The 26,349-nt window shown below is 42.8% G+C and overlaps 1 protein-coding gene across 2 annotated transcripts; it reads left to right on the plus strand.

Annotated features, from left to right (window-relative positions):
* The first annotated feature begins 320 nt into the window (after positions 1-320).
* Positions 321-25,207, plus strand: LOC121577820 (natural resistance-associated macrophage protein 2). 2 transcript variants are annotated; one of them, XM_041891736.2, is made up of 17 exons: positions 321-975; positions 3,961-4,066; positions 11,932-12,086; positions 12,621-12,740; positions 16,006-16,125; positions 16,245-16,351; positions 16,605-16,675; positions 16,793-16,860; positions 17,013-17,168; positions 17,495-17,653; positions 17,814-17,900; positions 18,084-18,203; positions 18,395-18,544; positions 18,880-18,953; positions 19,241-19,394; positions 19,605-19,667; positions 24,510-25,207. In XM_041891736.2, the coding sequence occupies exons 2-17, from the start codon at positions 4,033-4,035 to the stop codon at positions 24,585-24,587; spliced, it is 1,716 nt and encodes a 571-aa protein (XP_041747670.1). In that variant the 5' UTR covers positions 321-975; positions 3,961-4,032; the 3' UTR covers positions 24,588-25,207. The 2 variants fall into 2 exon arrangements, with proteins under 2 accessions (XP_041747670.1, XP_041747669.1); XM_041891735.2 differs by lacking the exons at positions 321-975; positions 3,961-4,066 and adding an exon at positions 4,089-4,742.
* The last annotated feature ends 1,142 nt before the right edge of the window (positions 25,208-26,349 follow it).

Consider the following 26,349-nt stretch of genomic DNA (forward strand, 5'->3'; position numbering starts at 1 on the left):
CCCTTCCTCTGCACTTTCTACCTCCGAACTTCCGCTAGCGTTGGAAGCTAGGTTGCTCTCCTCAAACTTCCTTTTCTGCCTCCTCTCTACCGACATAGACCTCTCGCTCCCCTTCATTCCCCTACTCCAGGGTTCTTCAATTCCGGTCCTGGAGGGCCGAAACACCTGTTTTTCATCCTCTCCTTCTAATCAGGGGCTAATTCAGACCTGGGACACCAGATGAGTGCAATTAACTACCAGGTAGAATTAAAAAACAGAAGTGTTTCGGCCCTCCAGGACCGGAATTTAAGAACCCTGCCCTACTCCCTTTCTCTCCCGCTTTCTTTTTCTCTTACTCGCTCCTTTATTTGTACCACTATGTTCCATACTTGCTTCACTTTCCTTTCCATCACTATCTCCTACCATCTCTGACCCATTCACAGCACGCCGTGCCAAACCTCCGCCACACCGAGTAAAATGTGTTTGTTTTTCCGGTGCAATGTGCTGCCAACCAATAAGTCTGGACGCCTTCGCTAGTCAGCACGCTGCTCGACAATCCATGTCCTTCAAAGAAACATTTTTATATTCGAAAAAAATGATTTCCCAAGACGTAGGCATTTAGAATTAATTATGGGGTGGAGCTTAATATTTACGCGGTGACATCGCATGCCCCGTGTATCTTTAAAATGATTCCGCAATCATCATTTATTGGAATATTTTTTTGTTAGTTTCAATCATCATTTGTCGCAATAAAGAAAGTTCGACAGAAGAAAAATCCACCCCTGTCCAAGGGATAAAAAATGTTGTCGATCTTTAGAAATTGCCGTTTCCATTACACATGTCGCAATGACTTTTTTTTGCGACATTGCTTTTGTCGAATAAACCTGGGTCAATGGAAACCTTCATACTGTCCTAATGTTATGTCAGTTTATCTATTCGTTATTTAACGTAATTAAATGTACATGAACACACGTTTTGTACATAAGCTATTTCCAGGTAAGACGACGCTGATCTATTCATTCCAGTGGTTGTTTTACTTTAACTTTACAGCTAGCCGGCTAACAACATGGCATCCAAGTTAACATTAGTAGCTAGTTAGGCTAATTGCTTGCCACATCATAGGTCAAAGTTAACTAACTAGCTGGTTAGTTAGTTGTCTAGTTAAATGTTACTGTAAATAATTGACAGCAATGTTATTTAAATAACACGTATTTGAAGTTTTATATTAATGCAGCATATGTTAGTTAGCTAGCTATCTAGGTAGAAGTTTGGTAACTAGCTAGCTAGAGTCAATGTTAGCGTTAGTTACCCAATGCTGCAGCGCTAGCCGGGGAATGTAGCTAGTTTGTGGTTAGCCAACTATTTGCCAGCTAGCTAGCTACCTATCCAAGATTTTGGCGATAATCAATGTTTCTCAGATATATAACAGTTAGTTAGCATAGACGTCAGAAAACTGGTCAGCCAGGCAGTTTGGCTGATGTAGTCACTCATCTGACTTCTTACATTTAAACAGACTCAAAAGGAAAGTCACAATCATATCTTTGCTCACATTCCATTGGGTTGTTATGGCACTCCTTTGATGCTTACTTTTAGGTCATTTCAGATGGCTGCCATAAAAATGTGTAGACTTTCTGGCCTCCCTTCCTATCCAGTTGACCACACTTGCTTGCTAGTCAGTTGTTTTTGACTGGGTTTCAATGTCAAAGTGAGCCCATACCAGCAAACAGCTTACAATAAATACATCTAGTCTAGTGTATGCAGTGTAGATGGAAATTAATGGACAGCTTTTAGATTGCACAAGATTGAATAAATATAAAATACCTTTAATCACTTCACTGTTTAAACCACAACCTTTGAGATTTGACCTGAAAATGGTCAGCCTGACCTTGGTTTGACAGATATGTAGGTCTAATCATTGATTTGGACACACTATAACATGTTCTGAAGTTGCCAGACTGTTGCCACAGGCATTCAGCCCTCAGAGACATTTCTAGGCCAAACTGTTCTGTTTCCTGATTTCAAGCCTAGTCCTTGTCTTATGTGAGGAATGTAGCCTAAAGGTTTGTGTTTTCTTCCTAGGCTGCTATACCTCAAAAGAGATGGGTAGATGGGTGTGTGTTTAAGGTCCTTGTTCCGTTAGGGAGGTGACATAGATATAGAGTGAGCTGTTTTTTACAGATTAGGTCTGTTAGAGAGAGAGGAGGGGGGCGAGGAAAGGCCCAAGGTTAGGGGGAGAGCAAAACTGCTTCCACTCGGTTCTCTCTTTCCCACCCCAAGTTTTCAATGAGTCATATGACTTTATAGTTACACGCTTTCACAGCCCCTCATTCTTTTCAGTCTCATGCTTCTGTTTCTTGGGAAGAATGAATGATCGGAGCTTCTAATTTGACAATTTTGACTGTGAGTATATACACAGTATACAACTTATTTTATTTACATTGATAGGGGTGTAAGCCCAAGGTTGACAAAGGATAGCGTCTCCTGATTTATCTTGTATGGGCATTTGTAAAGTGTTGACGGTACACTGTGTGAATAAGGTCAGGGTCTCGTTGGTACAAAAGCCTTAAATAGACCTCAATATGGTCTCGTTGAGGGATGTGAAATTTGGTTAGTGGGTACTGAATAAGATGTATTCAAATCACGGAGACCATATTGAGGTCTATTTAAGGCTTTTGTACCAAATATTCTCACACTTAACCTAATATTTTTTGTATTACATTGTTATTGATTACGGCATTGTTTGGGTTAGAGCTTGCAAGAAAGGCATTTCACTGTACTTGTGCATGTGACATAAAAAACTTTAAACTTGAATGAAGCGGTCATGTGCATTTGCTGAGTCATTTTGCTGTTGCAGAATTAGTTACTCAGCAGCATCAGTTGTGTCTTCTGTCATGGGTTATTGATACTAGTTTAAAGAGTGCTTATTTCCCATTGTTATGAATACCTTTTTTCTAGGTTACTTTTGTTTAGTTTATCTTGTCATGTGTAAGATCTGGTCTAACGCTACAAAGTACAGCACGCACCAGTCAGCCTCTCACCATTTTCTATAGCGGTCCTGCTCTTCTCTGGCAAAGCAGTATTTAGGCCCAAGTGGAGAAATGGTGGAAAGAAATGGAACTCTAACCCAGGTGTTCCCAAACTTTTTCACTAGGGGGGCCCCCCTTACAGCATTGGGGAACATCCCTTGCCCCCCCGCACGCATGCGCCATGCCTATTTCTATGGGCACAAGCACTGTTCATGACACACTGTTCATGACACAAACTGTTCACACCCCTCTTGTTGGTGGAGATAATTTGGCAGGTTTAAAGCTTATTTCCTGCAATTCTACACATTTTGTCATGGGGTGCAAAGAAAATGTTCAGTTTTAAAGCAAATGTCCTTGCAATTCTATACATTTTGCCCAGTGTGTATTCATGTGATATTTGAGTGACTTAAAAATTACAACTATATCTATGGGCAAAAAACCTATATAAAAAAACATTAGCTGACATGGGCTAGTTGATCTGGACATTTCTGACAAATTATAAATAGTTCTCTAAGGTATGCAATGACTAACAAAACAAGAGATAATGTATGCACTAACTGTAAGTCGCTCTGGATAAGAGCGTCTGCTAAATGACGTAAATGTAAATGTAAGAGGAACTAATGGTGCACTACTCAATTTCGAAATTGCACTTTGTGCATTCTACTATTACAACTTTCAAGAGTAAGTTTAAAGCCGGACTGAGTTTGCGTCCCCCCGCCGACCCCTTGGATGCGACCCACAGTTTGGGATCCTTCTGTGATTCAGTGGCTGACTGGAGTGACAGCCTGCAGATACCCACAATGACCAGAGTTTAATTGGTCAGGAATTAAGGCTAGAGATGGAAGCATACCTTTTTTCAAACCCTAAATAACAGTGTTACTAGTCTCTGCAGTGTTGTGTTATATATATTTCTCTTAATATTTACAGTTGTTTAATTTCAGTTGTCTGTTTCCAGACAGATCTCCAGTCCGTGCGTTTCCAGAGCTCCCCCTCCGCCCCCACCCCCCTTTAACCCCAACCCACCCTTATGGAGACAGAGTGGGAAGCGGACCTCCTGGAAGGTAATGTTAACAGAAACAAGACACTCCACCACACTAACTCCCATGCCTTACTGTGGTCAGCTCAGCACACATGGTACACTATAGGCTCTATGCCAGTATACACAATACATTGTAGAAAAAATAACACAATTTATCTCTGCACATTTTCGATCCAATACCTTTTTCAAGACAAAGTGAGATTCACCTTGTTGATTTTAGGGCAGTAACTCCCAGCACTACAATGAGAGAAACTTGGTGGTAGTGTGTGTGATAACCCTCTTCTAAAGTGTATAAAATTAGTTCACACATTTTGTCTATCACATCTGTTGCAATATCCTGCGTTTTCTTCAGATTGTCTCCCTGGTTAATGAATTGCATAGAAGCTTGTTAAAGGAATTCCTGTGTGTAGGTGTAAGGGGGATGATGATGTGGCAATAATAGAAATCAGGAGGTTGTGACCAAGCTTTCTTTTCATGGATTGAAGGGGAATGGGGTAGTAAGTCAGTCATCCTGAGTCTGACTCGTGTATTGAAATAGGAAGTTATTGAGACATTCAGTGAGGTAGGCTACATATAGCCTATGTAAGCAACGCTCCTGTTAGAAGAAGTAGAAGTAGACTTGGACCCTGAGAGACCGTAGTGAGAGAGGAACCTTTGGGAGATGAAGGAAGAGAAGCACAATGAACACTCCAACCTGAGTAAGTACAGATCATTGTATCAGACCATCGGTAGACTGGTACACTGTTAGTGTAAGAATGTGAGGAGGATGCATTAAGGGTCTAGAATTATTGTGTAATGATGTGATTGGTAGGCTTTTGATTCATATGACGTGAATAGTCATGTGATTAGTCTGTTGTTCATATTTAAACTGTTACGCAAATAGATATTTAGCCTAAGTATTGCTCTTTGTTTAGCATACTTTTCGGAGGTATGATATAGCCTATTCATGTAGAAGGTGCATTGAAAGAGAAAAATATGCCACCTTCCATTAATCTATTGGGTGGCAGGTAGCCTAGTGGTTAGAGCATTGGTCTAGTAACCGAAAGGTCGCTGGTTCGAATGCCCGAGCCAACAACGTGAAAAATCTCTGTGCCCTTGAGCAAGGCACTTAACCCTAATTTGTTCTAGGGGCGCCGTACTACAATCGTTGACCCTGTAAAACAACACATTCCACTGTACCTATCTAGTGTATGTGACAATAAAAATATATACAGTACCAGTCAAAAGTTTGGATACACCTACTCATTCCAGGGTTTTTCTTTATTTTTACTATTTTCTACATTGTAGAATAATAGTGAAGACATCAAAACTATGAAATAACACATATGGAATCATGTAGTAACCAAAAAAGTGTTGAACAAATCCAAATATATTTTATATTTGAGATTCTTCAAAGTAGCCACCCTTTGCCTTGATGACAGCTTTGCACACTCTGTGGTAAACAGAAGATAGCCCTATTTGGTAAGAGACCAAGTCCATATTATGGCAAGAACAGCTCAAATAAGCAAAGAGAAACAACAGTCCATCATTACTTTAAGACATGAAGGTCGGTCAATACGGAACATTTCAAGAACTTTTCAAGAACGTTTCTTCAAGTGCAGTTGCAAAAACCATCAAGCACTATGATTAAACTGGCTCTCATGAGGACCGCCACAGGAAAGGAAGACCCAGAGTTACCTCTGCTGCAGAGGATAAGTTCATTAGAGTTACCAGCCTCAGAAATAGCAGCCCAAATAAATGCTTCACAGAGTTCAAGTAACAGACACATCTCAACATCAACTGTTCAGAGCGTGAATCAGGCCTTCATGGTCGAATTGCTGCAAAGAAACCACTACTAAAGGACACCAATAAAAATAAGTGACTTGCTTGGGCCAAGAAACACGAGCAATGGACATTAGACCGGTGGAAATCTGTCCTTTGGTCTGATGAGTCCAAATTTGAGATTTTGGGTTCCAACCGCTGTGTCTTTGTGAGACGCAGAGAAGGTGAACGGATGATCTCCGCATGTGTAGTTCCCACCGTGAAGCATGGAGGAGGTGGTGTGGGGGTGCTTTGCTGGTGACACTGTCAGTGATTTATTTAGAATTCAAGGCACACTTAACCAGCATGGCTACCACAGCATTCTGCAGCGATACGCAATCCCATCTGCTTTGCGCTTAGTGGGACTATCATTTGTTATTCAACAGGACAATGACCCAATACACCTCCAGGCTGTGTAAGGGCTATTTGAGCAAGAAGGAGAGTGATGGTGTGCTGCATCAGATGACCTGGACCGCAGAGTGAAGGAAAAGCAGCCAACAAGTGCTCAACATATGTGGGAACTCCTTCAAGACTGTTGGAAAAGCATTCCAGGTGAAGCTGGTTGAGAGAATGCCAAGAGTGTGCAAAGCTGTCATCAAGGCAAAGGGTGGCTACTTTGAAGAATCTCAAATCTCAAATATATTTAGATTTGTTTAACACTTTTTTGGTTACTACATGTATCCATATGTGTTATTTCATAGTTTTTATATCTTCACTATTATTCTACAATGTAGAAAATAGTAAAAAATAAATAAAACCCTTTGAATGAGTAGGTGTGTCCGAACTTTTGACTGGTACTGTATATATACAGTGGGGAAAAAAAGTATTTAGTCAGCCACCAATTGTGCAAGTTCTTCCACTTAAAAAGATGAGAGAGGCCTGTAATTTTCATCATAGGGACACGTCAACTATGACAGACAAAATGAGAAAAAAAATCCAGAAAATCACATTGTAGGATTTTTAATGAATTTATTTGCAAATTATGGTGGAAAATAAGTATTTGGTCAATAACAAAAGTTTCTCAATACTTTGTTATATACCCTTTGTTTGCAATGACACAGGTCAAACGTTTTCTGTAAGTCTTCACAAGGTTTTCACACACTGTTGCTGGTATTTTGGCCCATTCCTCCATGCAGATCTCCTCTAGAGCAGTGATGTTTTGGGGCTGTCGCTGGGCAACACGGACTTTCAACTCCCTCCAAAGATTTTCTATGGGGTTGAGATCTGGAGACTGGCTAGGCCACTCCAGGAACTTGAAATGCTTCTTACGAAGCCACTCCTTCGTTGCCCGGGCGGTGTGTTTGGGATCAATGTCATGCTGAAAGACCCAGCCACGTTTCATCTTCAATGCCCTTGCTGATGGAAGGTTTTCACTCAAAATCTCACGATACATGGCCCCATTCATTCTTTCCTTTACACGGATCAGTCGTCCTGGTCCCTTTGCAGAAAAACAGCCCCAAAGCATGATGTTTCCACCCCCATGCTTCACAGTAGGTATGGTGTTCTTTGGATGCAACTCAGCATTCTTTGTCCTCCAAACACGACGAGTTGAGTTTTTACCAAAAAGTTCTATTTTGGTTTCATCTGACCATATGACATTCTCCCAATCCTCTTCTGGATCATCCAAATGCAGTCTAGCAAACTTCAGACGGGCCTGTACATGTACTGGCTTAAGCAGGGGGACACGTCTCGCACTGCAGGATTTGAGTCCCTGGCGGCGTAGTGTGTTACTGATGGTAGGCTTTGTTACTTTGGTCCCAGCTCTCTGCAGGTCATTCACTAGGTCCCCCCGTGTGGTTCTGTGATTTTTGCTCACCGTTCTTGTGATCATTTTGACCCCACAGGGTGAGATCTTGCGTGGAGCCCCAGATCGAGGGAGATTATCAGTGGTCTTGTATGTCTTCCATTTCCTAATAATTGCTCCCACAGTTGATTTCTTCAAACCAAGCTGCTTACCTATTGCAGATTCAGTCTTCCCAGCCTGGTGCAGGGCTACAATTTTATTTCTGGTGTCCTTTGACAGCTCTTTGGTCTTGGCCATAGTGGAGTTTGGAGTGTGACTGTTTGAGGTTGTGGACAGGTGTCTTTTATACTGATAACAAGTTCAAACAGGTGCCATTAATACAGGTAACGAGTGGAGGACAGAGGAGCCTCTTAAAGAAGAAGTTACAGGTCTGTGAGAGCCAGAAATCTTGCTTGTTTGTAGGTGACCAAATACTTATTTTCCACCATAATTTGCAAATAAATTCATTAAAAATCCTACAATGTGATTTTCTGGATTTTCTTTTCTCAATTTGTCTGTCATAGTTGACGTGTACCTATGATGAAAATTACAGGCCTCTCTCATCTTTTTAAGTGGGAGAACTTGCACAATTGGTGGCTGACTAAATACTTTTTTCCCCCACTGTATATATACACTGCTCAAAAAAATTAAGGGAACACTTAAACAACACAATGTAACTCCAAGTCAATCACACTTCTGTGAAATCAAACTGTCCACTTAGGAAGCAACACTGATTGACAATGAATTTCACGTGCTGTTGTGCAAATGGATAGACAACAGGTGGAAATTATAGGCAATTAGCAAGACACCCCCAATAAAGAAGTGGTTCTGCAGGTGGTGACCACAGACCACTTCTCAGTTCCTATGCTGTTTTGGTCACTTTTGAATGCTGGCGGTGCTTTCACTCTAGTGGTAGCATGAGACAGAGTCTACAACCCACACAAGTGGCTCAGGTAGTGCAGCTCATCCAGGATGGCACATCAATGTGAGCTGTGGCAAGAAGGTTTTCTGTGTCTGTCAGCGTAGTGTCCAGAGCATGGAGGCGCTACCAGTAGACAGGCCAGTACATCAGGAGACGTGGAGGAGGCCGTAGGAGGGCAACAACCCAGCAGCAGGACCGCTACCTCCGCCTTTGTGCAAAGAGGAGCAGGAGGAGCACTGCCAGAGCCCTGCAAAATGACCTCCAGCAGGCCACAAATGTGCATGTGTCTACTCAAACGGTCAGAAACAGACTCCATGAGGGTGGTATGAGGGCCCGACGTCCACAGGTGGGGGTTGTGCTTACAGCCCAACACCGTGCAGGACGTTTGGCATTTGCCAGAGAACACCAAGATTGGCAAATTCGCCACTGGCGCCCTGTGCTCTTCACAGATGAAAGCAGGTTCACACTGAGCACATGTGACAGACGTGACAGAGTCTGGAGACGCCGTAGAGAACGTTCTGCTGCCTGCAACATCCTCCAGCATGACCGGTTTGGCGGTGGGTCAGTCATGGTGTGGGGTGGCATTTCTTTGGGGGCCGCACAGCCCTCCATGTGCTCGCCAGAGGTAGCCTGACTGCCATTAGGTACCGAGATGAGATCCTCAGACCCCTTGTGAGACCATATGCTGGTGCGGTTGGCCCTGGGTTCCTCCTAATGCAAGAAAATGCTAGACCTCATGTGGCTGGAGTGTGTCAGCAGTTCCTGCAAGAGGAAGGCATTGATGCTATGGACTGGCCCGCCCGTTCCCCAGACCTGAATCCAATTGAGCACATCTGGGACATCATGTCTCGCTCCATCCACCAACGCCACGTTGCACCACAGACTGTCCAGGAGTTGGCGGATGCTTTAGTCCAGGTCTGGGAGGAGATCCCTCAGGAGACCATCCGCCACCTCATCAGGAGCATGCCCAGGCGTTGTAGGGAGGTCATACAGGCACGTGGAAGCCACACACACTACTGAGCCTCATTTTGACTTGTTTTAAGGACATTACATCAAAGTTGGATCAGCCTGTAGAGTGGTTTTCCACTTTAATTTTGAGGGTGACTCCAAATCCAGACCTCCATGGGTTGATAAATTTGATTTCCATTGATAATTTTTGTGTGATTTTGTTGTCAGCACATTCAACTATGTAAAGAAAAAAGTATTTAAGATTATTTCATTCATTCAGATCTAGGATGTGTTGTTTAAGTGTTCCCTTTATTTTTTTGAGCAGTGTATGTGTGTGTGTATATATATATATATATATATATATATATATATATATAAAATATATATATATATAAAAACGTTACGTATCCTTTACTTTATAACCTGAAGTGTTTCACAATGTGTCATTAAACAGGTTTGTTGGCACTTCCTGTAGACTCAGCCGGGTTCAGAGAGTTGATTGACACGCTCTTTACAGGGGACTTTGTGGCACTTCCTTGTTGAAGTTGGCAAACACGTCTGTCATTAAAGTAATAAATGCTTACAAGTGACTGTATAGATACAGTGGGGAGAACAAGTATTTGATACACTGCCAATTTTGCAGGTTTTCCTACTTACAAAGCATGTAGAGGTCTGTAATTTTTATCATAGGTACACTTCAACTGTGAGAGACGGAATCTAAAACAAAAATCCAGAAAATCACATTGTATGATTTTTAAGTAATTAATTTGCATTTTATTGCATGACATAAGTATTTGATCACCTACCAACCAGTAAGAATTCCGGCTCTCACAGACCTGTTAGTTTTTCTTTAAGAAGCCCTCCTGTTCTCCACTCATTACCTGTATTAACTGCACCTGTTTGAACTCGTTACCTGTATAAAAGACACCTGTCCACACACTCAATCAAACAGACTCCAACCTCTCCACAATGGCCAAGACCAGAGAGCTGTGTAAGGACATCAGGGATACAATTGTAGACGTGCACAAGGCTGGGATGGGCTACAGGACAATAGGCAAGCAGCTTGGTGAGAAGGCAACAACTGTTGGCGCAATTATTAGAAAATGGAAGAAGTTCAAGATGACGGTCAATCACCCTCGGTCTGGGGCTCCATGCAAGATCTCACCTCGTGGGGCATCAACGATCATGAGGAAGGTGAGGATCAGCCCAGAACTACACGGCAGGACCTGGTCAATGACCTGAAGAGAGCTGGGACCACAGTCTCAAAGAAAACCATTAGTAACACACTACGCCATCATGGATTAAAATCCTGCAGCGCACGCAAGGTCCCCCTGCTCAAGCCAGCGCATGTCCAGGCCCGTCTGAAGTTTGCCAATGACCATCTGGATGATCCAGAGGAGGAATGGGAGAAGGTAATGTGGTCTGATGAGACAAAAATAGAGCTTTTTGGTCTAAACTCCACTCGCCGTGTTTGGAGGAAGAAGAAGGATGAGTACAACCCCAAGAACACCATCCCAACCGTGAAGCATGGAGGTGGAAACATCATTCTTTGGGGATGCTTTTCTGCAAAGGGGACAGGACGACTGCACCGTATTGAGGGGAGGATGGATGGGGCCATGTATCGCGGGATCTTGGCCAACAACCTCCTTCCCTCAGTAAGAGCATTGAAGATGGGTCGTGGCTGGGTCTTCCAGCATGACAACGACCCGAAACACACAGCCAGGGCAACTAAGGAGTGGCTCCGTAAGAAGCATCTCAAGGTCCTGGAGTGGCCTAGCCAGTCTCCAGACCTGAACCCAATAGAAAATCTTTGGAGGGAGCTGAAAGTCTGTATTGCCCAGCGACAGCCCCGAAACCTGAAGGATCTGGAGAAGGTCTGTATGGAGGAGTGGGCCAAAATCCCTGCTGCAGTGTGTGCAAACCTGGTCAAGACCTACAGGAAACGTATGATCTCTGTAATTGCAAACAGGTTTCTGTACCAAATATTAAGTTCTGCTTTTCTGATGTATCAAATACTTATGGCATGCAATAAAATTCAAATGAATTACTTAAAAATCATACAATGTGATTTTCTGGATTTTTGTTTTAGATACCTCTACATTCTTTGTAAGTAGGAAAACCTGCAAAATCGGCAGTGTATAAAATACTTGTTCTCCCCACTGTAGCTAGTAGAGACTGAAAGTATGGTTTTCAATATCTTGACTGTGGCAAGGTTGCCAATGAATGTCTGCTTTAATCTGCTGCTGTATGGAACAAATGTCTTGGTCATGGGAATAGTGTGGGTAGAATAGAATCTCTCTTCATATTGCTCAGGGTCATGTGATCACAATAGTTGTTTTCATGTCAGTAGAACAAAGTATAGGCAACATGCTTCTTGGGTGGAAATTTTAGTGTCATTTTTGCCTCTCGCTCTCAATCAATCACTCACTCACAGAGGAACCTCCTCAGGAGAATGGGGTCATCCAGAGCACCCAGGGCCTGTACAGCTCCACCTCCCCTCCTGCCTCGCCAGTGGCCGGGGACCTGGACGACGAGCCCTTCTCCACATACTTTGAGGAGAAGGTGCCCATTCCAGAGGATGTCACCCAGGTACTGAGGCCATGTGGCCTATGACCTCACACAGATTACCTATGACCTCCGGGTCTATGACATCACAAGAAGTATTACCTCACAGAGCCTATGGCATCACAGGGGTTATGACCTCACAAGGTCTATGACCTCACACAGATGAACCCAGAGCCTATGGCATCACATGGGCAATTATGACCTTATAAGGTATATTACATCACAGTTATTATTGAGGAATAGAGCCTATGGAATCACAGGAATTATTATTACCTCATTAGGTCTATGACATCACAGTTATTATTGAGTCAGAGAGCCTATGGCATCACAGGGATTATCAATACCTCACATGGTCATTGACATCACAGGGCCTATCTTCTAAGGGCTTATGACCTCAAAGAGCCTATTACACTAAGCTTATGACCTGAATAAAGTGATACACAAAGTTACTATTAGTATAGAATAATTTAGAAATTATAACTTCAATGACAGATAATACTTCATGTTAAGATTTATTTTCAGGTGTTGATTGTACTATTTGTGATCCTCTCTTTTCAGATGTTCAGTTTCCGTAAACTCTGGGCCTTTACGGGACCAGGTTTCCTGATGAGCATAGCCTATCTTGACCCAGGGAACATCGAGTCCGACCTGCAGTCTGGAGCTAAAGCTGGCTTTAAGGTGAACACAAACACAACAGCAGCCTTGGTTGACCTTCGCTCAAGGGGCAGGGGTACCAAATCAAATGTTATTCGTCACATGCTTCGTAAACAACAGGTGAAATGCTTACTTACGGGCCCTTCCCAACAATGCAGAGAGAAAGAAAATAGAGAAATAATAGAAAAGTAATAATAAATACACAATGAGTAACGATAACTTGGCTATATACACGGGGTACCAATACTGAGTCGATGTGCTGGGGTACGAGGTAATTGAGGTAGATATGTACAGTGCATTCGGAAAAACCAAGCCATGAGGTCGAAGGAATTGTCCGTAGAGCTCCGAGACAGGGTTGTGTCGAGGCACAGATCTGTGGAAGGGTACAAAAAAATGTCTGCAGCATTGAAGGTCCCCAAGAACACAGTGGCCTCCATCATTCTTAAATGGAAGAAGTTTGGAACCACCAAGACTCTTCCTATAGCTGGCTGCTTGGCCAAACTGAGCAATCGGGGGAGAAGGGCCTTGGTCAGGGATGTGACCAAGAACCAGATGGTCAATCTGACAGAGCTCCAGAGTTCCTCTGTGAAGATGGGAGAACCTTCCAGAAGGACAACCATCTCTGCAGCACTCCACCAATCAGGCCTTTATGTTAGAGTGGCCAGACGGAAGCCACTCCTCAGTAAAAGGCACATGACAGCCCGCTTGGAGTTTGCCAAAAGGCACCTAAAGGACTCTCAGACCATGAAAAACAAGATTCTCTGGTCTGATGAAACCAAGATTGAACTCTTTGGCCTGAATGCCAAGCGTCATGTCTGGAGGAAACTTGGCACCATCCCTACGGTGAAGCATGGTGGTGGCAGCATCATGCTGTGGGGATGTTTTTCAGCGGCAGGGACTGGGAGACTAGTCAGAATCGAGGGAAAGATGATCGGAGCAAAGTACAGAGAGATCCTTGATGAAAACCTGCTCCAGAGCACTCAGGACCTCAGACTGGGGCGAAGGTTCACCTTCCAACAGGACAACGACCCTAAGTACACAGCAAAGACAATGCAGGAGTGGCTTCGGGGATAAGTCTCTGAATGTCCTTGAGTAGCCCAGCCAGAGCCCGGACTTGAACCCGATCGAATATCTCTGGAGAGACCTGAAAATAGCTGTGCAGCGACGCTCCCCATCCAACCTGACAGAGCTTGAGAGGATCTGCAGAGAAGAATGGGAGAAACTCCACAAATACATTTACATTTACATTTTAGTCATTTAGCAGACGCTCTTATCCAGAGCGACTTACAGTTAGTGAATACATATTTTTTTTATACTGGCCCCCGTGGGAATCGAACCCACAACCCTGGCGTTGCAAACGCCATGCTCTATCAACTGAGCTACATCCCTGCCGGCCATTCCCTCCCCTACCCTGGACGACGCTGGGCCAATTGTGCGCCGCCCATGAGTCTCCCGGTCGCGGCCGGCGGCGACAGAGCCTGGATTCGAACCAGGATCTCTAGTGGCACAGTTAGCACTGCAATGCAGTGCCTTAGACCACTGCGCCACTCAGGAGTGAAATACAGGTGTGCCAAGCTTGTAGCGTCATACCCAAGAAGACTCAAGGCTGTAATCGCTGCCAAAGGTGCTTCAACAAAGTACAAAGTAAAGGGTCTGAATACTTATGTAAATGTGATATTTCCGTGTTTTATTTTTTATACATTTGCAAACATTTCTAAAAACCTGTTTTTGCTTTGTCATTATGGGGGTATTGTGTGTAGATTGATGAGATTATAAAAAAATAAATTTTAGAATAAGGTTGTAACGTAACAAAATGTGGAAAAAGTCAAGGGGTCTGAATACTTTACGAATGCACTGTACATATAACTACGAATAAAGTGACTAGCAACGTGATAGATAATAAACAGTAGCAGCAGTATATGTGATGAGTCAAAGTTAGTGTTAGTGTAAAAATGGTCAATGCAGATAGTCTGGGTAGCTATTTGGTTAACTATTTAACTAACTATTTAGCCATGGTGCTGTGAGCCTAGGAAGAGAGCTCCTGTACATTTTGTAAATATTTCATACTCGTTTATGTTACATTTTTAAATAAACTTTTTATTTTTTATAATTCTCTGTTTTGATCACATGGTGGTCTTCAATGTAAAAGTTACAGGACTTTGATGTTAAATCCGTGTGTTTGCTTTGGCTAGCTAGCTAGCTGGATGTCTAATGTTTGCATTTAAATAATGCAGCAGCAGCAGCTCCGGCTTTTTTGTTTCACCTGCCGGTTGGAAGGTGGAGACTGCGGTGTCTGAGATGTCAGAGAGGCGGAGGAACTGTTCCTGACCACTGCTGATATGTGGTTAATTTTCTGGTGCTTTACTGAAGCTAAAGCATCACCCAGGTGGGTGCTACACTGTCGGCAATGGAGGATCAGCTACCTACGGAGGAGCGGCTACTATGAAGGAACTGGGAACGTCAGACAAAGTGATGGACCCTGATGAAGAGCTTCTAGCTTGTCTGACAGACTGACTTTCTCCCTAGCTGTACTGTACCATCGATGCCCCCTCCACTCAAGCCATACTGACTTTTCCAAACTGCCTCAACTCTATTCGTTTTCCAGCTTTCATTTGTTGTTCATTGATGAATGATGTATTTAGTTAACAAGAGGGGACCACAATGGAAATAATAAGTTTCAAACCTTTTTTAATTATACTTGATGATTTTTAAATGCATTGTATCCACATGTGTGGTTGTATTGTGATTTTTGTCAAATATATCATATAGTAGTCTTATGGCTTGGGGGTAGAAGCTGTTCAGGGTCCTGGTTTCCATACTTGGTGCATCGGTACCGCTTGCTGTGCGGTAGTAGAGAGAACAGTCTATGACTTGGGTGGCTGGAGTCTGACAGTTTTTAGGGCCTTACTCTGACACCGCCTGGTATAGAGGTCCTGGGTGGCAGGGAGCTCGGCCCCAGTGATGTACTGGGCCGTACACACTACCCTCTGTAGCGCCATGCGGTTGGATGCCAAGCAGTTGCCATACTAAGCGGTGATGCAGCCCAACAAGATGCTTTCAATGGTGCAGCTGTAGAGCTTTTTGAACCATGCTCAAATACTATGAAAAATAATTTACTCAAAGGCAAAGTTCTATCTCCGGTTGGACAGTAATGTTGTATTTTATTCTATTAAATTCTATAATCAGCATTCCCTCTGGTCTTTTTGCTCTTGGTTATCTTTTATTTACTCATTTACTCCCATGATTCATCACCGTTCTTTTGTTCCCCCCCTCTCTCTCTCTCTCTCAGCTCCTGTGGGTGTTGTTGGGGGCCACCATCATCGGCCTCCTCCTGCAGAGACTGGCTGCACGCCTGGGGGTCGTCACAGGGATGCACCTCGCAGAGGTCTGCAACCGCCAGTACCCCACTGTGAGTAACCCTCCCTCGCCCTACACCATATAGAAGGGTTTGGTTTTGGTGAACTTAATTGAATGTGATTGCTGTGTGTTATATCCAGTCTTGTTCTTCACACCTCCATCCTGTCCAAGGTTCCTCGTATCATCCTGTGGCTGATGGTGGAGCTGGCCATCATCGGCTCAGACATGCAGGAGGTCATCGGTTGTGCCATCGCCTTCAACCTCCTCTCTATGGGCAGGTAGCTACAGTACCACCCACCAGCACCCAACTACACTTTACTACACTACACAAAGAGTGCCTCCCAAATGACACCCTATTCCCTATACAGTGCCCCCTGTTCAAAAGTAGTGCTCTATATAGTGAATAGGGTGCCTCTTGTCAAAAGTAGTGCACTATATAGGGAATAGGGTGGCATTTGGGATGCATACAACGGCCGCTTTAGAGGTAAATGTATTGGGGTCAAACTAACATTGTTGTTTGCTATCTACCAGGATTCCACTTTGGGGAGGTGTCCTTATCACCATCATTGACACCTTTGTGTTCCTTTTTCTAGATAAATATGGTGAGTGTTTCTTCGACACATTAAGATGTGTATGTGATATAATAATCCTTGGGTTCAGGTGTGTGTCCATTTCTGTCTGGGCGTGTTTCAATATGATATCTGACTTTTGTTTATTAGGCCTGAGGAAACTTGAAGCCTTCTTTGGGTTTCTCATCACCATCATGGCTGTAAGCTTTGGGTATGAGGTAAGAACAAGCTTTTCCCAGTGTTCATCTATAAAACTTCCGTAAACCTGGCAGCTGGTTTTGATAGTATGTAGCGCAGCTTTGATAGAATTTGGTAGGTTTTTGTTTCTGCGTGTGTGCATCTGACTGTCTTCTCTTGCGTGTGCCTGTAGTATGTGATGGTGCGTCCGGACCAGGGGGAGCTGCTGAAGGGGATGTTTCTGCCGTACTGTGAGGACTGTGATTCTTCTCAGATGGAGCAGGCTGTGGGCATCGTAGGAGCAGTCATCATGCCCCACAACATCTACCTGCACTCTGCCCTCGTCAAGGTAGGTCTCTTGCATTATGACATAGTATAGAGGAGTGTAGGACCTTCACTATGACACAGGAGTCAAATACCTGCTTTATGACAGCACAGAGGAGTCAAAGACCTGCTTTATGACATAGCACTGAGGAGTCAAAGACCTTCACTATGACATAGTACAGGGTCGTCACGGACCTTTACTATGACACACAAAATATTGGTGAAAACATTTAAGAACGATTGGAATAAAATCATTTATACATTTTTGGGCCAAACAACCAGAAAGTACAATGTCACAGGAATTGGGATTATATGTTAGTTCATTAATTTGAATGATATTTTATCGTCTAGTCTCGGCAAATAGATCGTGGGAACAAGAAAGAGGTGAAGGAGGCCAACAAATACTACTTCATCGAGTCAACTATCGCTCTCTTCATCTCCTTCCTCATCAACGTCTTTGTTGTAGCAGTGTTTGCTGAGGCCTTCTATGACAAAACCAACATTGAGGTGGTGGGTATAACAACTAACCAGACCCAGCATGTCTCCTTGTCTCAGAATGTAACAATCCGTTACAGATGATTTATACAGTAATATAGCATCAGTATGGCACCTTTAAACCAGTGACCTTCCTTGTTTGTGATGTGCTGCTGTTCCTATCTGTTTGTCACAGAATGCAAAATGCAATGCATCAGGCAGTCCTCACACAGACCTCTTCCCCCTGGACAACAGCACGCTACAGGTGGACATCTACAAAGGGGTACGTCTTTTAAGGATGAACAACAATCTATATAACCTGTGATATGAAATCACTTTGATACTGCATATACCTGCTATCTCAGTCGATCATTTTGCCATGAAATGAACATTTGTTCGGTGTTGATAATATGAATAACCATGGAGGGAATGTATACAAACTCCCTCTCTCACTCACTCTATACAGGGGGTGGTGCTGGGTTGTTTCTTTGGCCCTGCGGCCCTCTACATCTGGGCCATCGGGATCCTGGCTGCCGGACAGAGCTCCACCATGACAGGCACTTACTCTGGCCAGTTTGTCATGGAGGTGAGAACATGCACAAGTACCCAACTACCGTGTTTGTTTGTTTGTGTGTGTGAGAGTGCACATTGTATTGTTAACCTTTTTAAGTTAATCCTTGTGTATGCGTGTTGGTATGTACACACCTCAGGGTTCTGTCAGTCGGGATGTGTGTTTGTCTGTATGTTGACTATTTTCTCTCTCTTCCCCTGCCTCAGGGTTTCCTGAACCTGCGTTGGTCCCGTTTTGCCCGGGTGCTTCTCACCCGCTCCATCGCCATCTTCCCCACCCTGCTGGTGGCCATCTTTCAGGACGTGCAGCACCTAACGGGCATGAACGACTTCCTCAACGTATTGCAGAGCATGCAGGTCAGAGAGAGAAGAGAAGACATGACCAGAGCCCTATCAAAAGTAGTGCACAAAATGGGGAATAGGTTGCCATTTGGGACGCAGAAGGGGTCTGGGGACATGCAGAGAGAGAAGAGACTGGGCTGGTCAGGGAGGAGAGGAGACGGGTGCAGGACCGTGAGAGGAGAGAGTGGAGACGGGGGCTAGGGACTGCAGGTTAGAGAGAGGGGTAGCAGCTACTCTGGGCTGGTTGGGAGTCTTTGGGGTTTTTATACTGATGCTTGTATTAAAAGCTATTGAAGGAGACTGAATGTAGTGAGTTCTTACTGTTCTTTCTGTCTCTCCTTGTTCCACAGCTGCCGTTTGCTCTGATCCCCATCCTGACCTTCACCAGTCTGACATCCATCATGGATGACTTTGCTAATGGACTGTGAGTCACCATAACCCTCAACCCATATAACACTGAAGATTGCTTCTGTATTTGCACTGATAGACCAATTCATTCATAGACGTGATGACGGGAAGCATCTCAAATGGATTCTTATTCCCTATATAGTGCCCTACTTAGTGCACTCTGTAGGGAATAGGGTGCCATTTGGGACGCAGTCAGATTGTTTCTGTATTTGCACTGATAGACCAATTAATTAATTAATGTGATAACAGTGACACTTTATCATTGTGACGCCTAACCGTCTCGGCTGTGACTGTGCTCCTCAGGGTGTGGAAGATTGGCGGAGGGGTGGTCATCCTGGTGGTCTGTGCCATAAACATGTACTTTGTGGTGGTCTACGTGACCAGCCTGAACAGTGTGGCGCTCTACGTGCTGGTGGCCTTGCTCTGCATAGCCTACCTAAGCTTTGTGTGCTACCTGGTGAGTTACTGTAGCATTCATTATAACAGCATGAACCGGGCTAGATGAGCACACAACACTGTAGATCAATTCCGAAATAAAGTGGCTACCTTTCAATGCTGAATACTAGATACTGAATGCAGGGATATGGTTTGGAAAGATAGATTCTAAACTATTATAGGGAGTACAGTGACCCTCTTCTGACCTCCTCCCCTCTCTGTGTGTCTACAGACGTGGCAGTGTCTGATAGCCCTCGGGGTCTCCTGTCTGGACGTGTCCTGTCTGGGCAGCAGGGTAAGCAACAACAGACCTGCTGTGTTCATTGAGGAACAGCCAGCGTATGACACCTAAAACGGAACAGGACAGTGTTTAAAGGACAAGACAGACCAACACGAACGTCGGCCGTGCACAGTAGATCACCTGCTAGGTGTCGACAAACGTTGGCCATTCAACATGTAGAATCGTTGGGAAATGAACAGAAAATGACGTCCGAACAGAAAATGACGCACTCGCTGCGCATAACAGATGTTCTTGTTGGTCTGTCTTGTCCTTCAGGCTTCGCGAGAGAGAGACTTGCACCTTTTATAGAGATTTTAAGACATATCCCGATATCTCTAATCATGAGATCAACAGTTTAGAGAACATTTCCCCCCCACTATTCTAAATGTTTTATCGTGTTCAGTTCTGTTGAGCTACTGGTATGTGGGGTTTATTTTAAGTTTATTATGTAAAACCCAGTTACAACAAATAACCTCCCTCCTGTTCAAAGGCCTCCCTGTCCCTTTGAGAGAATCCTCAGTGTTCAGCCATAGTTTTTGATATCCCATCTCCTTTATTTTCAATGCTCAAGCAGAGGGGGTGTGACATTCTTATGCTTTTCAATTAGAAAATTAAGTTTGAATTCTATTTCTCTCCAATTATTGCAGTCCTATTCCAGGTTAAGATATGAAAAGTTCTGATCTGGCAAAATGGAAATTCTTAACCTGCTGACATCATAATAAGCTGAAGTCTACAGTATTTGGCAGCTGCTATCTATCTGTATGTATTTCCGTTATTGTACCTCTGTATGTGAAGACACCATTTATGATTATTTGGTCAAATGTAGAACTTGTGAGTATATCTCTCTTCCTCGCTGTATTATTGAATTAATTTTAGAATTTTGTTCAACATTATAATTACAGTTAACAGTCCAGCTTCTCACCTTTCAGCAAAAGAAAACATGGGAAGGGAACACTTTTAGTTTGGGTTGAGCATCATTTTAAAAACTAGCTTTTAGTCAGTATTCTGAACACACCTCTACATTCAAACTGATCTTTTCAGAGTTCAAAACTGTTAACGTTATCATCCGTTCGTATATTGAGGGTTTGTTACCCACTAGAAGTGAGGATTTGGGACAGAGGCATGGACAAGTGTGTACAATTTGGATGTGACTAGAAAGGACAACAAACTTTAAGTGTAATGTCCTTGTTATGGCGAGTAATTAAAGAATTCTCGCATATCTTTTAATTGAGAATTTTGCCAATTGTCTAACAAAACCCTGTGGTAGACTTTTTGTAATGTGATACTAATAACATTGCACCTTGCTACCTTCACTTTACTAAATTACGTCTGTTATGACATACCACTTGATGTTAGTTTCTTTATCTTGAGAATGTTAATTGTAATAGTTTTGATAAACATCAGATTGGAATTACAGGACTGTTAAAAGTGTTCATGAGTAATTTCCTATCATGCCTCAATGCTTTTTCATAAGATTTATATGATTGTTTTCATTCCAACAAAACCTTGGATAGATAACAAAAACCTATAATTCAAAGTGAGATCAAAGTCAGACACTGAAATTCTATTATAACAAGTTGATTGCCCTTAAAGGGATACTTCGGGATTTTGGCGATGAGGCCCTTTATCTACTTCCCCAGAGTCAGATGAACTCATGGATACCATTTTTATGTCTTTGCATGCAATTTGAAGGAAGTTGCTAACTAGTGCTAGCGCAATTGCTAACTAGCATTAGCGCAATGACTGGAAGTCTAGTCATTGTGCTAATGCTAGTTAGCATTGGCTCGCAAAACTACCTCTAACTTCCTTCATATTGGACACTGAGACATAAAAATGGTATCCACAAGTTCATCTGACTCTGGGACATCCCTTTAAAGGAAGATTCCACCCAAAAACTATCTTTTGGTATTTGGTTCATTAGTCCATTGTTGACATAGTCCCAAAATGTTTTGCTTGTCAGCAATATATTATTGTTTTAAGATTGAACATACAAACACAGAACTGGTTTCTTGCTGATGTTTAATGCAACAGACCAAATGAAATCTGTAAGCCTAATTCATGCAGTTCTTGCATGGTCAAGCTCAATCTATTTGACCAAGAATAATATTCAGCAGCTATAAAAGGTTTTAAGGATTTTACTATGTTTTTAACAATGTTTTAAGAGATGAAACTCAAATGTAACTTTATCTGTAGTGTCATACCAGTACCTCTCTCTGTGTAATACAGGCAGACAGACATGTTGAGCAGACTCTGTTACCAGTGCATTGTTCTGACTAGAGGTGTGTTTGAACCCAGCAGAACCAAGTGAAGCATACTGTAGATATAAGCTATACGACAGTGTCTGTCTCTCACTACTGAATGAAGCAACACCATGTATCCAAAATAAAAATCAAAACAAACATGGATATTTCTAGATGTCTCGTGTCTTGGTGTCCGATAAAGGATTTACGATACAACTTTGTTTTTAATATCAGTTTCTTCAACAACAACAAAAATCCTCTTTTAATAATAATTAGGTGGGTGCTTATGTTTGTCCTATTTCACACATGTACAAGTGTGTATTATATGCATGTGAATTGAACATTTTTTTTTTTTGCATATCCCACTCCCCCTGAGACACCCTCGGAGAGTGGGGTCACAGCCAGGGATCAGCCATTGACGGCGACCCTGGAGCAATTAGGGTTAAGTGCCTTGCTCAAGGGCACAGACAGATATTTTATTTTTTCACCTAGTCGTTGCAGTGTTTCGGACCAGCGACCTTTGGGTTACTGGTCCAACGCTCTTAAACACTAGGCTTCTGGGTAACAATTAAGTACCTTACTGCTTTTTAGCAAACAACTATTTCTCAAGCAAGAATTGTACTAGGACTGTCTGGGAGTGGTCTGGGGCGTGGCAAACAGAAAACTAGCTGTTATTGGCAGAGAGGTTTGGAACTCTTTGTTATTGGTCTATTAATAAATGTACCACGTGGTGATGTCACCACGGAAAGCTGAAACTCCCAGCCATGCAAACCTGCTTAGAAGGTCCTGTATAGATTAAACTGAGTGTACAAAACATGCTCTTTCCATGACATGGCTTTCACCTGGATAGTCTATGATCCCTTATTGATGTGACCTGTTATATCCACTTCAATCAGTGTAGATGAAGGGGAGGAGACAGGTTAAAGAAGCCTTGAGACAATTGAGACATGATTGTGTGTGTGTGCCATTCAGAGGGTGAATGGGCAAGACAAAAGATTGAAGTGCCTTTGAACGGGGTATGGTAGTAGGTGCCAGGCGCACCGGTTTGAGTGTGTCAAGAACTGCAACGCTGCTGGGTTTTTCACGCTCAACAGTTTCTCGTGTGTATCAAGAAAGGTCCACCACCCAAAAGACATCAAGCCAACTTGACGCAACTGTGGGAAGCATTGGAGTCAACATGGGCCAGCATCCCTGTGGAACGCTGTCGTCACCTTGTAGAGTCCATGCCCTGACGAATTGAGGCTGTTCTGAGGGCAAAAGGGGGTGCAACTCAATATTAGGAAGGTGTTCCTAATGTTTCATACACTCAGTGTATTGATTCTTGAAGAATATTATTTCTTAGAAATGCCTCATGAGCTTAGTTCAACTGGTATACCCCATCAGAACCAAAAATATAAGCTTGTTTTACTCCGATGTCTGTAATTAGGTGGTCTTTGACGCCCGTTTCTGTTGACTTATGTTACAAGCTGGCTGTTCCTGTTGTACAGGACGTCCATGCAGTAAGTAAAACACTCATCTTTCCCCACCCCACTCTATTCATCACCAACCTGTTAAAAAAAACTCCATCTTGTCTCATGGCAACATTGAAAGGGAAAGGGTGTGTAAGAGGTGTAGTCAATACATGATAAAATATTATTAATGTTCATGAGTAGAATTATATAAACCAAAGTGGGGTATTCATATTTTTTCATGGGAAGAAAAATACACACAACTGATAATTTTAATGAATGTTTTGTGTCAGGTGTAATCCACCGAAGTAGATAGTCACTGTCTTATATAAAGCCTTTCTACTTCAGTGTTACCAGTTATGTCACGGCAAGTTTGTTTTCCACCCATGCACCCTTCCACCAGGGGCAAAAAATATACATAGCATGACTGTGTGTCAGTGGGTGTGGGAATTAATTTTCATCCATACCCCACCGTCCATGGTTTCAAAATGTGACTTATCACCTAAGGTGAGCAGGCCTGATACTTCCACCATTATGAAGAACAATCAAAGCAAGAGACTAACTGTAAGTCGCTCTGGATAAGAGCGTCTTCTAAATGACTAAAATGTAAATGTAAATGAATGAACTCAAGATATGATCACTTGCAATTGATCCAAACCACTATCCGTTGATGTGGGTGGTGTTTTAGCTCTTGGTCTTTAGCAACCACTTCATAATAAAAGTCCTGATGTCCCATACTCCTGCAGTTATGCATTGCACTGGGCTGATCGCATTTTATGCTCCTGAACTTTGTACTGTGATTTCACAATAATTAATAAATACCACCAGGCCCAATGAGTAAAAAGTGTTGTGTTGGTAAGCACATACTATGTTTTTGGTTGGTGTCAGTGAATAGATTTCTTTGCATTTCTAAGTTTTTGAGACTATAGATTCCAACGTATTAGTATTGAACAATCCCAGTCACGATCACTTGATGAAAAGTGCTTTGCTGCTTACAGTACGTAGCCTATGCGTAGTCAACATACAACTGCTTAAGCATGCCGGGAATGATTCATGAGTTGATGAACGGGACGTCCCACCAATCGAGTGCATATGACTTTAAGTAATACGATAATCAAACTCAGATTACATGAGATGAACCATCTCTCACCCTCCTCTCTTCTCAACAGATGCGTCTGAGGCTGACGTGCCACACGGACATTTACCTGCTGAATGACATGGACAGCAACATGATGGTGGAGAGATAAGGAGGACACGTTGGAGGGGTGGATATTAGCAGTGGTACAGTCATTAGCTAGACAGGGGTGACCGAACATGGTGGATGCATGGGACCACAGGCTCAGCCAGTACAGTGCTCCTCCTCCTTTGCCTTAGTGCCAACGAGACCATTGTAAGTGCCCTTCGTCATCATCTATCCCTTACAAGAAGCCTTGAACCCTTCACTTGACATTCCACTAGGCAGGTAGCCTAACTATGATTGGCAATATCTTAAAGTTAGCCCCAATCAGTTGTTGGTTTTTATCGTGTCGAGCATGCTTTTAAAAATCTGCAAGTGCGCCGGCCTTTTCACAGGTCAGCATTTCCATATGACTATGAAAAGCTTTTATAATTTTAGATGGGAAATACACAGTATGTATTACACAGTTTGTTACCAAAAAGGCAATTTCCTCCAATTGATATGCATGAATGTTGTAGATGTTTTTATTTGAGAACAGAGAACTTCACTTTGGTAAGAATTGAGAAGATATAGAGCACTTAAAGGGCCTATCCACAGTTGCTACATGAATTGTTTTGTGTATAAATTAATATACACTGAGTGTACAAAACATGACTCTTTCCATGACATAGAAGGACCAGGTTAAAGCTATGATCCCTTATTGATGTCACTTGTTAAATTCACTTCAAATCAGTCTAGATGAAGGGGAGGAGACAGGTTAAAGATGGATTTTTAAGCTTTGAGACAATTGAGACATGGATTGTGTGTGTGCCATTCAGAAGGTGAATGGGCAAGACCGGTTTGAGTGTGTCAAGAACTGCAACGCTGCTGGGTTTTTCACGCTCAACAGTTTCCTGTGTGTATCAAGAATGGTCCACCACCCAAAGGACATCCAGCCAACTTGACATAACTGTGCGAGGCATTGGAGTCAACATGGGCCAGCATCCTTGTGGAACGCTTTCGATACCTTGTAGAGTCCATGCCCTGACGAATTGAGGCTGTTCTGAGGGCAAAGGGGGGTGCAACTCAATATGAGGATGGTGTTCCTAATGTTTCATGCACTCAGTGTATATCTATTGATTCTTGAAGAGTATTATATCTTAGAAATGCCTCATGAGCTTAGTTCAACTGGTATACCCCATCAGAACCAAAAATATAAGCTTGTTTTACGCCAATGTCTGTAAACATTGTAAATGTAAACAAACACTGTATAGCCTCGACACATGCTTAAAGCTGTCATTTTGATATCTTGGAAGGTCAGTCCTTGCTTCCATAGCTCGGTCTATGAATTTGAGTGGTTACATTTCTCCAGGCCCATCCCTCATCTTTTTACAATACACAGGCGGGGTGACGGCTTTGTTATTGTTAAGAACATCTTCTACATTTTAATTTGATTTAACTTCCTAACCTAATTGCTCAGGCACTTGGAATATATTGGCCACCATTTTATTTATTTTCAAAAGAAGATAAACATGCATATACACCCACTGCACTTCTTAAACTGGGTCAGGGGTGCTCAAAATAATAATAGATTTTATTTATAAAATGCAATTTATCACACCCAAGACGCTAATAGATTTATTGGGTGTAGTCATTTAAAATCTGTTGTATAATTTGATTATTTTACTAATTTCCTGCTATTTTGGTCAAAGCACCTCAGTAAAACTGTTGCTTTGGCTTTACAGTGAAAGGCATGAAAGCCCATGTCATGCCCAAATTATCCCATTTCCTGAGGATCATTTAAGGGAAAATGACGATGTGATACTAACAAATATGTTATGTTTCTGTAAAAG

This window comes from Coregonus clupeaformis, unplaced genomic scaffold (assembly GCF_020615455.1).
Source record: "Coregonus clupeaformis isolate EN_2021a unplaced genomic scaffold, ASM2061545v1 scaf0005, whole genome shotgun sequence".
Classification (NCBI taxonomy): domain Eukaryota; kingdom Metazoa; phylum Chordata; class Actinopteri; order Salmoniformes; family Salmonidae; genus Coregonus; species Coregonus clupeaformis.

Bases quoted from the DNA above. Each gene is read 5' to 3' on its own strand.
- LOC121577820 (XM_041891735.2), top strand. From the start codon at position 4,706: ATGAAGGAAGAGAAGCACAATGAACACTCCAACCTGA. The intron at 16,676-16,792 runs GTGAGTGTTTCT...TTTGTTTATTAG, and splicing joins CCTTTTTCTAGATAAATATG to GCCTGAGGAAACTTGAAGCC. The intron at 18,545-18,879 runs GTCAGAGAGAGA...CTTGTTCCACAG, and splicing joins ACGTATTGCAGAGCATGCAG to CTGCCGTTTGCTCTGATCCC.